This window comes from Myodes glareolus, chromosome 19 (genome assembly GCF_982192425.1).
Source record: "Myodes glareolus chromosome 19, mMyoGla1.1, whole genome shotgun sequence".
Lineage (NCBI taxonomy): Eukaryota > Metazoa > Chordata > Mammalia > Rodentia > Cricetidae > Myodes > Myodes glareolus.
The window spans coordinates 2,931,612-2,948,561 of NC_142044.1; the positions used below are offsets into that span (position 1 = coordinate 2,931,612).

At 46.1% G+C, this 16,950-nt stretch overlaps 1 protein-coding gene across 7 annotated transcripts in view; it reads right to left on the reverse strand.

Moving 5' to 3' along the window:
- Rgs22 (regulator of G protein signaling 22) overlaps positions 1 to 16,950 on the reverse strand; it is a 98,771-nt gene extending 81,821 nt beyond the window's left edge. For all 7 annotated transcript variants that reach the window (XM_048457326.3, XM_048457327.3, XM_085679110.2 and 4 more), the window contains exons 1-3: positions 16,862 to 16,950; positions 16,506 to 16,534; positions 3,370 to 3,432 (exon numbers count right to left, since the gene is read on the reverse strand). In XM_048457326.3, coding sequence (XP_048313283.3) covers positions 3,370 to 3,432; positions 16,506 to 16,534; positions 16,862 to 16,886 — 117 coding nt within the window. In that variant the 5' untranslated portion in view covers positions 16,887 to 16,950. The remainder of the gene's footprint in view (positions 1 to 3,369; positions 3,433 to 16,505; positions 16,535 to 16,861) is intronic.

Genomic DNA, 16,950 nt, shown 5'->3' on the forward strand with positions numbered 1-16,950 from the left:
TGCTATCCAAACGGCCTGCTTACATTCTGTCCCCACTTCTGCAGCGGGACACCGAGAGCTTTCTGTGCCCTGTGGCCTTGGGCGGACCCTGTCGTTTATGAGCTGGGTGATCTTAAACTGGAAAAATATTGGTCCCTCTTATAATTTTTCATCCAAGTCTCTAATGAAAATAATTTTTAAAAGGAAAAACCAATGACAGATTTGTGTGGCATGGGAGAGTACTCCAGGCTGACACTGATCCACCAAGTCAGATGAAGGGATTGCCTCTTGTACTTCAGGAACGGAAGGTGAGTCCATGGGTTAAAGAAAAAATAAACTCTAATATGTCACATACATTTACCTCATTCCATAGCAGTCTATAAGATGTACTGGTTTTGTTGTTTAGAGAAAGAAATAAAAAGGTTAAGTAAGTGGTATTTCTGAAAGCACAGGGGTTATGAATGGAGGGGAGAGAATCACCCGCAGCTCCTTCACACCCCTTCACACTCCTTCACACCCCTTCATGCCCCTTAACACTCCTTCACACCCCTTCATGCCCCTTTATGCCCCTTCACACTCCTTCACACCCCTTCACACTCCTTCACACCCCTTCATGCCCCTTTATGCCCCTTCACACTCCTTCACACCCCTTCATGCCCCTTAACACTCCTTCACACCCCTTCACACCCCTTCACACCCCTTCATGCCCCTTTATGCCCCTTCACACTCCTTCACACCCCTTCACACTCCTTCTTACCCCTACACACCCGTTCAACAAAACTGACGTGTGTGTGCAGAGGGGTGAAAGGCACAGCTCCACAGGGAGCTTCCTCGCAGATGCCACACTGAGCAAAGGCCTGACAGAAAACACACAAACCGGCGGCGTCTATTTTGACTGGGTCGCGGGACTATGGCTGAATTTTTCCACAAATTTTCTTTTTCCTTTTTTAAGACAGGGTCTGAAACTACATAGCCCAGGCTGGCCTCAAACTTAGGGCAATCCTCCTGCCTTACCCTTGCAAGAAGCTGAAAGGTAATCATGCCTGGCTCTGATTTTCTGTTACTGTTCTATTGACTTCTATAGCTTGATACAGATTTTCTGAACGTGGCAGGGAACTCATTCACTTCATGGATCAAAGAAGCACCAAGATAGTCTTCAATCTTGGCACCAAGACATAAATGCCAAGAACCTGAAATTTAAGATTTACAGCTGCTTCTTGTGGATTGGTTGGTTTTGGATTGGAGGTGTGTGTGAGGTGTTGGGATGGGACCCAGGGTTGGGAGCCTGCTAGGTGAGCTCTCTACTACTGAGCTGTATCTTAACTTCCACCCAACCCCTTCTCCCGTGTCCCAGGCCGGCCCTGAACTCACTATGTACCTCTCTGTCTGCTAGGCAAGCTGGCTTTCTCACATTTCACATATGTGCGTCTTGGAGAAGAACAGATTGCAGAGCCTAGGGCAGGGAGAGTGTATAATCTGGGGAAGCAGAACCCTGGCACTTTTGTGAAGCTGCAGGAGGCTGTGTGACACAGGAGCAGACAGTGAGCATGAGGGAGAATGCCCGGAGGACCCATGGGGATATCCCAGAGTGCTGCCTGGTCCCGTTCTGGAAAGGGCACGGGTGACTTAGTAGCCCAGTTCCACTGTCCCTAGTTGGATCAAATCAGGAAGAGAGCACGGACGACTTTGAGAGGAAAGAAACTCACAAAGTGAGCGCTCGCACACGCGCAGCTCGATGGTGCAGACCCAGCAAGGACAAGTCGCTCAGTCCTTTCCCCTTCCAAAGAAGGCCAGTGGCCAGCGGTCAGGCTGTAACACAGTTCATGGTCCACTCTTCAACATTATTTGAGACTTCTCTATGTTCCATTTTTTCTGGCTATTTTTGTTTGTTTGCTTGCTTGCTTGCTTGGTCTTCTTGAGACAGGATCGCATAGCTAAGGATGACTTGGAATGTATGATCCTGCTGGCCCCATCTCCCAGATGCTAGCCCTGCAGACTTGAGTCACCACCGCATTTGGTTTGGGTGGTGCTGGGGATCCATCCAGGGTTTGGTACATGGTGGGTAAACACTATCACCTGAGCTACATTCCCAGCCCTTTACCTGTAAGAATTTTAGCAAAGCAGGTTTCCTGCTTTTATGAACCATCTAGAAAGCTTTAACTTCCTTTGAAATGCCACCCCTCACTGACTTTATTTCTACAGAACAAGGTAAACCATTTCAGGAACTCTCATGCTGTGTTTCCCGAATCTCCTAACAGCCATTCTGTCAGTCATTGCTATTGAGCTGAAACTCTACGAACTGACATCCACCTGCATGTCCTGAGTCTTATTCATCACTGGTACAAACTCTAATCGCCTTAAATATAAATTCTGCTTTAACGTCTTGTCAAGAGGATAACAATAATACCCTAAGGTTAAAAAAATAAAAAACCATAAAGTAGTTTCTTGAGAGTTTGATATTGTCCTTATCAACCTGCTCGGAGTTTAATACGCTGCCACATGCAGCCAGGTCAGAACTTTGTACAGATAGCTTTTGATGTGCAAGGAATCTCCAGTTTCTTCAACAGGAATATTTCTAAATAGGATTTAAGTCCAAATGTTTAACTATAAAGAGATACAAACTGAGCAAAAATTTCTTAATTGATCTTTATTTTATTTATTTGTTTGTTTGTTTTTGTTAGGCCTCAGGCTTCAGAGTGCTGGGGTTAGGCGTGTGATTAATCACATCCACAATTTACCTTAATTGATTTATCTTTATTTTAAGTTTTGAGACCCGGATTCACTATGTAGACCTAGCTGGCTAGGGACTTTCAATGTGGGTCAGGCTGGCTTCAAACTCAAAGAGATCTACCTGTCTGTGCCCCCTGGGTGCTGGAATTAAAGGCATGTGCCATCTCACCCAGCCCCTTAGTGTACCTAGGAAAAACTCTATTTGATAGATACGTCTGACCAGATAGTCCAGGCTTTGGGGTGGGGAGGGGGCTCCACGGTGAAGGTGCCGCTGCTCAAGCCTGACCTGAGTTCCATCACCAGGTTCCGTATATGGTGGGAAGAGAAAGCTGACTCCATGATATTGTCCTCTGACCGCCACAAGTGCACATATGCACACACACACACACAGTCGCACACACATATACTCTCCAGCACACACACTCACACACATGAGCACACACATATGCACACACTCTCACATAAACTCTTCAGCACACACACACACATGCACGCAAGACACTCTTACAGATACTCTTCGGCATGCACACATTCACACAATACTCACAAACTCACGCACATACACGCAAACATACACACACACACTACACTCATACACACACTAATAATTTATAAATACTTTGCTGTAATAATATAAATAGAACATCATAATGTACTCACTGGAAGACTTAAGAACTCATTAAAGTAATCCACAAGGAAGCCATCTGTTGCCAAAAAATTTTCCTGCAAAAAAACATAAAAACATTACAACCATGTTTTGAAGCATGCCTTACGGTGACTTAGATCTCAGACTTTTTAAGTCAGTTACACCTTGAAGCCTCACTACAAACCTAACACAGTCTCTGGAAGGGGCAGGAAAACGGGCTACGACATGAACTGAGCCCTCAGGAGGCACAGAACCGAGCGTTCACAGCCAGTCTCAGCTATGGAGTGCATTCAAAGTGGACAACTTGAACCTCGCCTTAGCCACCACCACCCTCAACAAAAAGAAAATAGAGTGGACTATTCATTCTCTCAAAGTCCTTGCTACCGCAACTAGCAAAGGGGACAAGAAGAATGTAGCAGAACACGTAAATGAAGCATCTACAAATACAAAGTGAAGCACTGCATGATAAATTTCTCAGACTTTTAAAATACACACTTCATAAAAATACAGGCAGAGGTCTACAAGATGGCTCGCAGGTAAATACTCTCGCCACGAAAACGTGATAACCTGAACTCAATACCACAACCCATGCAAAGGCAGAAAGAGAAGGCTCTGTGAAGTTTCCCACTGCCTTCCACATGTGCGCCTTGAACACACACACATAATAATACAAATTTAAAATAAATGAAAAATAAGGCAGGGTCATCGTTAAAGACAGTAGCAAGTGGTAAGGGATGTAAAATTCTTTGCTGCTCAATTAGAGTGACAAGCTATGCACGATATTCAATTTCTGTGAGCATGAGATTCAGTTTCCAGGACTTGGATCCTGCTGGATTTTGAACAAAGACACTTTTGCCAGGGCATGTGTTCTGCATACGGACTTTATACATTTTTTTCTGTAACTGTCTCACCCACCAACATTGCCACTTTTGAAATTGGCAAAATAACCGCTGCCAAGAAAAAACTGCTCTCCTAATCCTAAAACACCTACTCCACTGGCCATTGTTTCCACTGTGTCAAGGGCGCATCATGGCACATCGTGGCACATCGTGGCACACTCGGTGGAACAGTGCATGTGGATATCTGTTATTCATAATTATACTGCAATTTTGTAAATCTAACACGAAAGTTGAAACATGACACAATGCTATTACTTCCATATGGCTGATAATTTTCTTTTTATGAAGTACTAGCTAATTTTTAAAAATTAGTGAAGTAGTGACTGGAGAGATCACTCAGTTGGTAAGGGCTTGTTGTGTGTACCGGCTGGTTTTGTGTGTCAGCTTGAGACAAGCTGGAGTCATCAGAGGAAGGAGCTCAGCTGAGGAAATGCCTCCTTGAGATCCAGCTGGAAGGCATTTCTCATTTAGGGATGACCGGTGGAGGAGGGCCCAGCCCATGGTGGGTGGTGCCATACCTGGGCTGCTGGTCCTGGGTTCGATAAGGTGGGCTGAGAAAGACAGGACAAGCAAGTCGGTAAGCAGCTCCCCTACATGGCCTTTGCATCAGCTCCTGCCTCCAGGTTCCTGCCCTATTTGAGAACCCCTGCTCTAGGCATGTCCACTTCCAGGAGCCCCTAACTCAGCCCATGCGATGAAACGCATGCTTCGTCTCGATCTCATGATCTGTCTCAGACATGGACTTCCTGGAGATACACTGAGAGACCCAAGGACGCGCACGGTCGTCTGGGTTCTCATGGCTAGACACTACAGCTACAACCACTGCTCGACACAACATCTCTCCCTGGCTTCTGGGCCCCTCTTGCTGGGGACTGACTGTCCTGGGCGCACTGGGGGCCCTGACTTTCCTCCATGGAGAGTTGGCACTGTGTACTGTCACATGCTCAAGTTTCTAGAGACGACCATAATAAATTAAAATATTGTTCAAATACGTAAAAATTGGCATTTCTTTTGTGATGCTATGTCTTAACGTTTATGGTTATTAAATACTGATAGTCATATTGACTTGGGGCAGCTATGATGTGTGAGATTGGTGCAAACGCTGCCCGCTCTGGCCTGATGGCCATTTCAGCAGGAAGCTGTGCCTCTGAATAAGGGAGTGCATTTCCCACCGCAGCTACTAGTTCAGTGTGGGCACATCTAGTCACATCAGCAGGCAAACCAAAGGGGCTGGGCAAGTGCTGTGTGTGCGTGTGTGCACGTGCTCATACATACGTGTGCGTGTGCTCAGGCATGTGTGTGCATGCAGTGCACATGTGTGTATACATGTGTGTGTGCATACATGCGTGTGTGCATGTGTGCGCTGCGTGTGTGTGCATGTGTGTGTGTGTGTGTGTGTGTGGTACTGGGACTGAACACAGAATCTTGTGCATGCTAGGCAAGAATTCTACCACAAAGTGGCATCTCTCGATCTGACAAGCTTTTTACTCCCAAAGCCCTTGAATTATAAAAGGAAAAACCCCGAAAGTCTTTAATTGGTTTTAGTAGCTCTGCTTTTCTCATTAAGTTTCCACAATCCAATTACTCAGATATTTTTTTGATTAATTAAATTTCCTAAGTCATGTTGATATCTTCCAAGTACCCAACAAACTTGATGGTTAAAGGAGTAACGAGAAAATTGAGTTCCACTCAGTTCCTCCATTACATCACTCTGCAGGTGTGACTCAGCGTGGAGGGCTCCTTCAGTACTTGCTGCTCTTGACAACTGCCATCCCATTTGCTACGGACGTGCCTCCTACAAACGTGAAGTCAGCGCATCCAATTTTAGCCCAGGCTTCCTGAATCTCTAACAGGAGGAGGGGTGGACCAAGCCGTCTGTGCACACCTGCCAGCCACAGTCGCTGCTGCTGATGGAAGCGTGTGTGTGGCTTCTGTCTCTGTGCCATTTCAACACAGATCTCTTTTTGATATAGCATGTGTAGGTCAGAGGACAGCTTTCGGGGTTGGCTCTCCCACTGTGTGGTCCTCTGAAGGAAGCTGAAGGGGTTGTAAAAACTCTTTCCTTCTCACCCGCTATTTAATTCTAATCTCAGATCATAGCCATGAGATTTTAGTGACTCTACCACACCCAAACCTCCAAGGCTCTCTCCCTGTTCAAAAGCCCTTCCAACCTGATAGTCAAACCTAAAAGAGACAGTGGCTCCCACTTTCTCCCCTTCTCCATCTTAAAGGGGCAAAGGCGGGTGTGGTAACGTCGCTAAGTCTCAACCTCACAGCTAACACACAAATGTAGCCGCTTAGCATCTTGGTGCTTCACTGGAAGGGTTAGTTAGTGTCTTCATTTGCCTTTGCATGTTTGCTAAAAACACGGATCGAGCACAGCTTAGGGAGGAGAGGGTTTGTTTCAGCTTACAGCTGAGGGGAAGTCAGGGCAGGAACTCAAGCCAGGAACCTGACGGCAGGAACTGAAGCAGAGGCCATAAGAGAACAGAACTTACTGGCTTGCTCCTTGTTTGCTCAATTCACTTCTTATACACCCAGACCACCTGGCAGGGGTGGCACCACCCACACTGGGCTGGGCTCTTCTGCAACAATCGTCCGTCAGGAAAACTCCCACAGCTGCACCTACAGGCTAATCTGATGTGGGCACTTCCTCGGCTGAGGTCCCTTCTTCCCAGATGACTCCAGCCTGTGCCAACCTGACCGAAGCCAGCGAAAGACAAACCAGCACGGTTCTCTCTCCAGTCGGACGGAATGCTGCTTTTGCAATTCACGACTGATAATGTGTGCTCCCGGAACAACTTACAGCCATTGACTACATATCTGTGGAACGTCTTAACAGTTTCCACAGCTTCAAAATCATTAGAGAATCGATCCCTGTCCTGAGTCTAGACCTCCGTAGGAATGAGTGACCTGAAATAGCAATACTTTCCAAGGGCCCTCTGGGATGCATCTCACTTTCCAGATAGCTTTCCCACAATGCTCTGGCTCCTAGCTATGCATTGTCTCCAGGAAAGAAGGGATGGAGAGAGACAGAACCAACGACTCCTGCGTTCCAGCCCCCGACCCTCCATGGTTTCCATGTGAAGCTACCTTGGTGTGGGAGAATTGTCTGTATTCTGTCAATCATATTTTAATAAAATGCTGATTGGCCAGGCAGGCAGTATAGGCAGAAAAGCCAGACAGGAAGTAGGGGTGGAGCAATGAGAACAGGAGAATTCTGGGAAGCAGAGAAGTTCCTCTGCCACTCCTGGGCAGACCACCGAAGAGGCAACATGCAAGCTGTCACATTGAGAAAGGTACTGAGCCCGTGTGGCTAACATAGATAAGAATAATGGGTTAAGATAAGTCATAAGAATTAATAAGTAGCCTGACCTAATGGGCCAATCAGTTTATAACCTTATGGAGTCTTGTGTGTGATTTTCTTTGGGGCCTGCCTGCTGTGGGGTACTGGGCGGGACAGATACCCCAACAAGCCGGCCCCCTCACACTACAGATGGCGCCAACGTGGATAACTGAATCCACAGAAAGCTTGAGAAAGCTTGGGAACGAATAGAGTAAAGCATGTTTTGTTGGTAGCAGCAATTTCTCAGGTCTGCTCTGTTTGCTAGAGCAAGCAAGTGCTCTCGTCTAAGGGAGGCTTCCTGACTCAGCTTTAGCTGCAAAACCTTGCAGCTCATTAAGAGGTCCTGCCACGAAACACTTAAACGGTGTTGATGTAAAGCTGAACGCATGCTTTTCGGTTTTCAGCCGTAGCAGGAGAAAAGCTGCACCGTTTTAAAATGCCGGCTTTCTGGACTGTCCTGCCAGGGCAATCTCTGACTCTTTCAGGCAGGCAGTCCGACTGAGTGTGGTCTGTGAGCAGAATGCTTCAGCTTGCTTGCTGGCACGGACCTTGAAATGCCATAGAGTTGTGGCAGTAAAAGGCTCCAGTGGTACATCTACCATGAAGCTGGAAAGCTAAGAAATGGCCTAGATCCAGCCGTCAAAGCCACGGTTTTAGGCTCATGTGGTCAAAAAAAGGAGAGATATACTTAAAGAGAGATTCAACGACGAAGAAAACCTCTAAATGGTTTATAGTATGTTACAAATAAATGCAGGATAAAAGTTAAAGTTCTTAAAGTAAAAAGAGAGTGGTTATGTGTGGTGGTACACACCTTTAATCCCAATGCCTGGGAGGTAGAGGCATATTGACCTCTGTGACTTCAAGAGACTGAGGTAGGGATTGACCTCTGTGACCTCAAGGTGTGGTAGTACACACCTTTAATCCCAATGCCTGGGAGGCAGAGACAGAAGCATCTCTGAGTTCAAGGTGTGATAGCATACACCTTTAATCCTAGCACTGGGGAGGCAGAGACAGTGGATCTCTGTGAGTTCAAGGACAGCCTGGTCTACAGTGTTATTCCAGGACAAAGATATACAGAGAACCTGTCTCAAAAAGTAAAAGTAAAAATAAAAGAAATAGAGTTTAAAATAAAGATGGAAAATACACAGAGAATCTTGATACTGTATGCAATTATGCTCTCTTTGAATTGTTTGAATGTTGAGGAAGGAGCAACAGCTGCTAAAAGACTTTTGTTTATAAATGCTGCTGAACTAACCCAAGATAGGTATTTTGAAAATACCTTGGCTTCAAAATTGAAGTCAAAATGTATGTTACTTTGGAGAAGAGATTTTGCTTTTGTTTCCACAGAAAACGAGAGGCTTTGGATTTATTCAGAGTTAAGAAAAATCATCTTTGGCCAAGGGAGACCTCCTGAGCAATCTCCGGTAGGAAGAGATGGCCCAGATGTCAGAGTTCTACATCCAGAACAGATTCAAGACTGCTGCCTGAGATGATCAAGACTCACAGGATACTCCAGTCAGGACTTGATTATAACTTTAAATTTTCTTTAGGTCCCCATAAGATCATCAGTGCCCCCAACCAGTAGGAAGTAGCCTGAAATACTACGCCCACATTCCCAACAAATGGACTATGGGTATTTTTCTTTGTTTAAAAAAAAAAAGAGGGAAATGGTGTGGGAGAATTGTCTGTATTCTGTCAATCATATTTTAATAAAATGCTGATTGGCCAGGCAGGCAGTATAGGCAGAAAAGCCAGACAGGAAGTAGGGGTGGAGCAATGAGAACAGGAGAATTCTGGGAAGCAGGGAAGTTCCTCTGCCACTCCTGGGCAGACCACCGAAGAGGCAACATGCAAGCTGTCACTTTGAGAAAGGTACTGAGCCCGTGTGGCTAACATAGATAAGAATAATGGGTTAAGATAAGTCATAAGAATTAATAAGTAGCCTGACCTAATGGGCCAATCAGTTTATAACCTTATGGAGTCTTGTGTGTGATTTTCTTTGGGGCCTGCCTGCTGTGGGGTACTGGGCGGGACAGATACCCCAACAAGCCGGCCCCCTCACACTACACTACCTATTACCAACTGAGATTGCTCTCAGTTACTCACCCCACCATGTTCCGTTTGGGAAACAAACACTAAGTGATTACAGCCATGCAGCCTTCTTCCTGGGGTCTGGGGTTATGGATATTTTGATATACTGTGTTTAAATAATGTTTTAGAGTTTCTATTGCTGTGAAGAGACACCATGACCACAGCAACTCTTATAAAGAAAGGCATTTAATTGGGCAACTTACAGTTTAGAAGTTCAGTCCATTATCATCATGGTGGGACATGGTGGTGTGCAGACATGGTGCTAGATCTTATGTCTTGGTTGGCAGGCAACAGGCAGTGGTCTGAGACACTGAGCATGCCTTGAGCATATGCAACTTCAAAGCCTGTCTCCACAGTGACACACTTCCTCCAACAAAGCCACACCTCCTAATAGGGCCGCTCCTTTGGGGCCATTTTCTCTCAAACCATCACAAAGAAGGATGCTATTTACATGCTCCGGAAATCTGGCATCGGAGCTCTAAAGACAGGGTGACTCTGAGACAGCGTAGCCTTGGTTAAAAACAAACACCAGTTTTCACAATTAAAGGCTGTAAATAGTAATTGAATCTAAAATCCCTCTTAAAGTTAATTTTTTGAGAGTTTCTTCCATAAATCCTATATTTACATCATTTAAAATCCTCCTCTCCGACCGCCTCCTGTGCTCTCCAACTCCCTCTCAAATTCACTCTTCTTCAACTATCACTACAACATACACACAGAGAGACGCATAACCTACTGAATCCATTTGTGTGGTTCATATGTGTGTGTTTAGAGTTGGCCATTTGGGCCTGAACCACCTGTCAGGGGCTCATCCCGGTGGAAAACTACCCTCCCCTCTCAGCAGCCATGCAGGGCCAGGGTCTTGTAAGATTTCCCGGCATTCCCGTTGCCATGTCAACTGATGTCATGCTGTCATTAGGCAGGTAACGTTTAGGCCACCATACCATTGAGACTACATTCAGCTTGGTCATGACAACTCCACAGCAGGTGTCTTAATCCCTTCTGTGTTGCTGTAATTAGACACCATGACCAAGGCAATATATAGAAGGAAGGGTTTATCAGTGCTGATGGTTTCAGAGAGTGAGTCCATGGTCATCACGGCAGAGGTGTGGTGGCGGCAGGCATGGTGCTAAGCGGTAGCTAAGAGCTACATCCTTCCCGACAGGCACAAGACACAGACAGAGCTACGTGGGGGTGGCAGGCGCTTCTGAAACCTCAAAGCTCACCCTCAGTGACAAACCTCCTCCAATAAGGCCACTCCTCCTAATCTTTTCCTACTAGCTCACCAATTATGGGGGCTATTCTCACCAGACCATCACAGCAGGTATTTGGGTCCTCAAGGTCTTTTGTTTGTTTAACACAGGGTCTAATATAGCTGCAGCTGACCTCGGACTCTCTGTGTTGGAGGTGCTTGAAGTCCTGATCCTCCTGCTTCCACCTTCCAAGTGCGGTGATTACAGATATGTGGTACCCCACCTGGCTAAAGTCCCTTCTAATTTGCTGGTAAAATAAGGACATATTTTCTATTTACAAACTGATTTTATTTTAAGCAACTTTTAACTCGATTTTTTAAAATTTTTAAATGTTATTTTATCCTATTTTAGGTATATTACTGTTTTATCTGCATGCAAGGGTCTGTACACCACTTGTATGCAATGCCTGAAAAGGCCAGAAGAGGGCATCAGACCCCTCCCCTTGGAACTGGAGTTACAGGTCATTGCAACCTGCCCTATGTGCTGGGAATCAAACTTGGTTCCTCTGGGGGCTCTGTCAGTGCTCTTAGCTACTGAGCCATCTTTCCAGCCCATTATCTGCTTTTAAAGCCAATGAAACTATGGACTTTATATATAAGAAAACCTTCAACAAAAAATTGCACACACACACACACACATGAGAGGGGCCTCAGCAGTTAAAACTCACTCTGCTTTTGCAGAGGACCCGCGTTTGGTTTCCAGCTCACAACCAACTGTAACTCAGCTCCAGGGGATCCAATGCCCTCTTCTAGCCTCTGAGTGTGCCTGTACCACACACACACACACACACACACACACACACACACACTTTGGAACATGATACACCTATTCCCATAGTTCCAACAAATTATCTTCTTCTAAATGTTAAGATTTGTATTTATAAAGCTTTTTCCCATAACAAACAAATTATTTTTAAGGCACACAAAAGGAAAAAAATCAGGATTTAAAACTGAGATATTTAAATACTTGTTAAGCCTAATGTACTCTGTCTTACTGTTAAAAAACTAGATCTATCTATCTTGATTTTTTTTTTTTGAGACAAGGTTTCTCTGTGTATTCCTGACTGTCCTTGAACTCGCTCAGTAGACCAGGCTGGCCTCAAACTCGCAGAGATCCATCTGCCTCTGCCTCCCAAGTGCTGGATTAACGACGTATGCCACCACTCCTGACTCAGGAGCCACTCATAAACTTGACTCAGTGTGCACACTGCATGTATCACAAGACAATCCAGACGCAGGCCTTTACCGTGGAGATCTGTGTTGTGATCTGATGCACTGTGAAAGCAAGAGGAGGAGCCAGAATCGCAAGCAGTGAGGGAAACATTCACTTATCAGTGTTATTTCTTTGCAAGAACTCATTCATCATTTACATAAATAAAAATACGTTCAGCCAGGCCATGGTGGCATACGCCTTTAATTCTAGCACTTGGGAGGCAGAGGCAGGTGGATCTCTGTGACTTTGAGGCCAGCCTGGTCTACAAGAGCTAGTTCCAGGACAGGCTTCAGAGCTACAGAGAAACTCTGTCTTGAAAAAAACAAAACAAAACAAAGCAAACAAACAAAAAATGCTCCACAAAGGACATAAAAATATATTTATTTTTGTACTGTTTTCTCAAAGAAAATTCCCGAAGCCCAGTCAAACACAACGAAGCCGTTAAGCGGGGTGGGTGGCACGTGCCTATAACTGCAGCACTTGGGAGACAGAGGCCAGAGGATGCTCAGGTGATCATTACAGAGAGTTAGCGGCCAGCACAGACTACGTGACACCCCATCTCAAAAACTAAAATAAACAAATGAAATAACAATCCACCGAACCAAACTAGTCATCTGAGTAAGACGCTCTGTACAGTGTGCTTTAGGAAATATATAGGTGCCGAGACAGTGCCAGCCTGCAGTTTTGTTATGAGACTTCAAAATTTATACATAAAATATTTCAATAGCTGGGCCTGATGATTTGTACCTACAGCCCAGCACATGGGAGGCAGAGCCAAGAGGATCAGTCTGCTACATACCAAGTCCAAGGACAGTGTACTCCACAGAGTTCCAAGCTAGCCAGGTCTACATAGCAAGACTCAACCCCAAAACAAGCCTGCCACCTAAAAACAGGGGTTTCAATATGTATGACATCACTGGTAGACAAGCAGTTGATTCCAAACGTATTACTCCTCGCTTTGAGAGTGAAGACCATACGGGAAGGTTAAGCTCTTTTGTAGACATCCATAACAACAAAGGAGTTTTAGATTACTGGTTGAGAAAATACGGTGAAGGTTATTATAAACACTAGAACACCAAAACACCACTTTCTAAATGACATAGGACGTTTCCGTGCTGTCACGGAGGCTCCCTTTGATCACATGACTCTGTTATCCTCACTGTTCCAGCAAGTGAGAAGAAAACTGGCTCTCTCTTCCTTCCTATACTTACATGAATTTCAGAATCTCACTGACCCAGCGTCTGAATGTGCCTCAACCACAGTAACAAGCCTGTGACAAAGGGGCCAGGCACGTGACTTTGTACACATCGGCTCTCCAGGGCTGGGCACAGCAGTGCTACTCACAGCCTATCAACCAGAACTCACATGACAGTTTCACTAACTTCAGGAGAGAAAAAACAAGGCTGGGGGGTCCCTAGCCCACTTTTTCTAAGAAATGCAGCTTGTTGATGAGAACACCACCATCACACTTCAGAGAAGCAAGGCCAAGCACATGTCCGAGGCGGGTTAATTATTTGAGTAGCCAACACTTGGTTGAGCATATGAGTTTGAGAATCTGGTCACAGGCTGGTTTCCACGGGAAGCTGTCCAGAGCGCCAAGGCAGTCTGCATGATGCTAGGTTGGGAAGGTTTCTGGGGATGAGCTGTGCCTGAAGGAATGTGCCGGATTGTGAAACGGATGGGGAAGGGCAACCCAGTCAAACCGACAGCAAAGGCAGGAGGCAAAACAGGGCAGCTTGGCTGGAGCCGGAGGCACGTGGAAGTGCTTTGTGAACTCAGAACAGGGTGGATGTGATATTCATCACAGAGAACAGGGTTGGGAGGCCAGAGTAAGGACAACGTGAATGCTCGAAGGGCCACTAGATAAGTGGCCTCAGTGGCGGTTAACTTTTGTGGACTTTGACTTCCTTATGTGGGAGGAAATGTGGGAGATAGCCGTCACTCAACCTCACAGGGCTGTCTTGGGGTTAAATATTAGCCTGTGGTCAACATTCAAGGATGCCAGCTACTAATCAAGTTCCTTACAGTGGGATTCAGGAAAGGGTTAACAGCAGTGTGAGCCATGGGAGGAGTGATGAGACACACAATCCAGTGCAACTGATGGACAAAGTTTGCACTTTACGCATTAGACAAAGAAAAGCTACAGTTGAGAGGAGGTATACGTACAGTTGAGAAGCAGTCATGCCCGTTAGTACTACAGCCAAACTCTGCCTGGGCACGGAGCTGAGATAAAACAGCAGGTGGACAGATGCAGAGAAAGGCACAGCCAGGAAAGGAGGTAGAGGTGGACGCTTGCAGGCAAGGCGTGAAGAAAGAGAGCTGGGTACATCCAGTACATCATTTACCAAAATGCAAGCAAGCAATGGGAAAGCTGAACTGGGGGCTGGAGAGGGGGAGGAAGCGGTCTGTAGAGGTGACGTGGGACATCCTGATAGCTCACTGGGTATGCAGGGGCATCAGAAGTGGTGTCTGGACCCAGGTGTGGTGGCACACATCTGTAACCCATCCCAGCATGGGGAGGCTGGAGCAGCTGGATGGGAAGTCTGACCTCATCCTGAGCTACACACACAGCACATTCCAGGCCAGCATGGGTTCTAGAGTGAGACACTGATTTAAGAAGAGGCGAGCAGATGGGCTGCTGGGACGGTGTGGACAAAAGAGGACAGAGCCCAAGGGGCAGCAGTTCTGTGGGAGACGGGAAAGAGAAGCCGGAAGGGGGAAGAAGACAGATCCGAGTGCCGGAAGGAAGACAGGGGTGCCTGTGATGCCCAGGGGAGTGTGACCAGGCCAGAGAGCCAAGGGGAACACAAACTGCTAGAATGTTAAGTGGTGTGTTAAGTGCTCTTAAGATGCCGAGGGGGGAGCTGTACTGGAAAGGACCAGCTGGCTCAGACACCCTGCTGTCCTGAAGAGCGCTTTCGGCTTAGTGCCTGAAGTAACTTCAATTTCCCACTAAATGGGACTTTGTCAATATGCTGGAGCACTTCTGACATACTGTGTGTACCTGTATGTTAGTGTGGAGAGACTTTTGGAACTGCTCTTTCCGCCGCCTCCTCCCTCCACCCCTCCTCCACCCTTCTTCCAGGATCCGCTGACTTATTCCTCTCTCCACTATTAAGCCCCCCTGGACTGTAAATGTGTTGAAATTTAACCCCAGCATTTAGGACAATACTTTGAGTATACAGCCACTCATGTTTGTTGAACGAAAAGCCAAAAGTAAGTGAGATGTCAGCCAGCAAGAGAAGTAAGTGGTGAAGGACATTGTAAGTAATGGAAGTGGTCGGAGCTCTGACTCAGACCTTAGCCTTGCTAGTGTTCAGCTGGACCCTGGGCGAGCTCCTCAGATGTGGAATGGGCTTCACAGAACGTGTTCCAAAGAGCATTCTCCCAACTGATGTGTGTTTGCAGATATTTAGGATGCTCAGTTTCTCCAAAATTCCTACCTGAGAACCATGTGTAGAAAAAAATTTAAACAGTTATAAATGAACCCCTTTGTTGTTGCTGTTTTGGTTGTTTGGTTGGTTATTTTAAGGGTTTTTAAATTTTGTTTTGTTATTTATTTATTTGGGGTTTTGTTTGTTTGTTTGAGACAGGTTTCTCTATGAAGCTCTGGCTGTCCTGGAACCTTCTCCATAGACCAGGCCGGCCTCGAACTCACAGAGATCTGCCATTTGTCTCTGCTTAAGACAGGGTCTCATGTAAACTTGGACTTGGTTAGTTGGACGGGTGGTGGTGGCCTCCCACGTCTTTAATCCCAGCACTCAGGGGGCAGAGGCAGGTGGCTCTCTGTGAGTTTGAGGCCAGCCTGGTCTACAAGAGCTAGTTCCAGAGTTTCAGGACAGCTAGAACTGTTACATAGAGAAACCTTATCTCGAAAAACAAACAAACAAAAAGAAAAAAGAAGAAAAGAAAAGGAAAGGAAAGAAAAAAGAATGACCTTGAACTCCCAATCTTCTTGCCAACCATCCCTGATGCTGGCATTATAAATGTGAGCCACCCTATCACTAATTGACAATTGACCTCTTTTCTTCTATACTAATGTTTACAGCAACCAGAAACTGCCAAGCACACCACAACAAAACCATGGGGATAAGCCTGCGCTGCCTGAGACTCTGGGAGTATGGAGAAATTAAATGTGTCTTTTACAGGAAACAGCTTTGACAATAATTAACATCCACGCACAAATCAGCCGAGCATGTAAAGAGCATGTGTGTTCTTGTCACAGTGTTTACTGAAACGACAAAAAGGAAAAGCGCATGCTTCTTCCACAAACTAATCTTTTCTATGAAAACAAAAACGGGGGAAGGGGAGGAGACAAGATACTAAGTAGTCCCTCTAAATTTACTTACAAATTCTTCTTCTGTAATATTTGGCGGATCTGAAACGAGACAAAATGTTACATTTTCTCACTCAGATCTGACTTCCTTCTAGACTAAATGAAATTCTCTAATAAAGTGGGGCAGCACCTACAGCATCGTCGGGGTGAACTCAGTAAAATGTTTACTATTCGTGCATGGATTAGATTTTTAAACTAGAATATTCAAGGTGGAGTTGGGGAAGAGAGGCCTCTGGACTCTGACTTGGAACCTACAGTGCCCCCGAGCTAGCCGAAGGTCCCCAGCTGCAAATGGAGACTTTGGCGAGGTAGAGCAGCGTGGGAGAAGGACCGGAGCGGGGCGGACGCGGGGCGTGGGGTCCCACCTACCGGCCGAGAGCCGCTTCTCCGGCATGCCGTCGGGGCGCCAGCTGCCCGGTCCCGCTGTCGGGGACCGACGGGCGCCCTGCGGCCCGGGC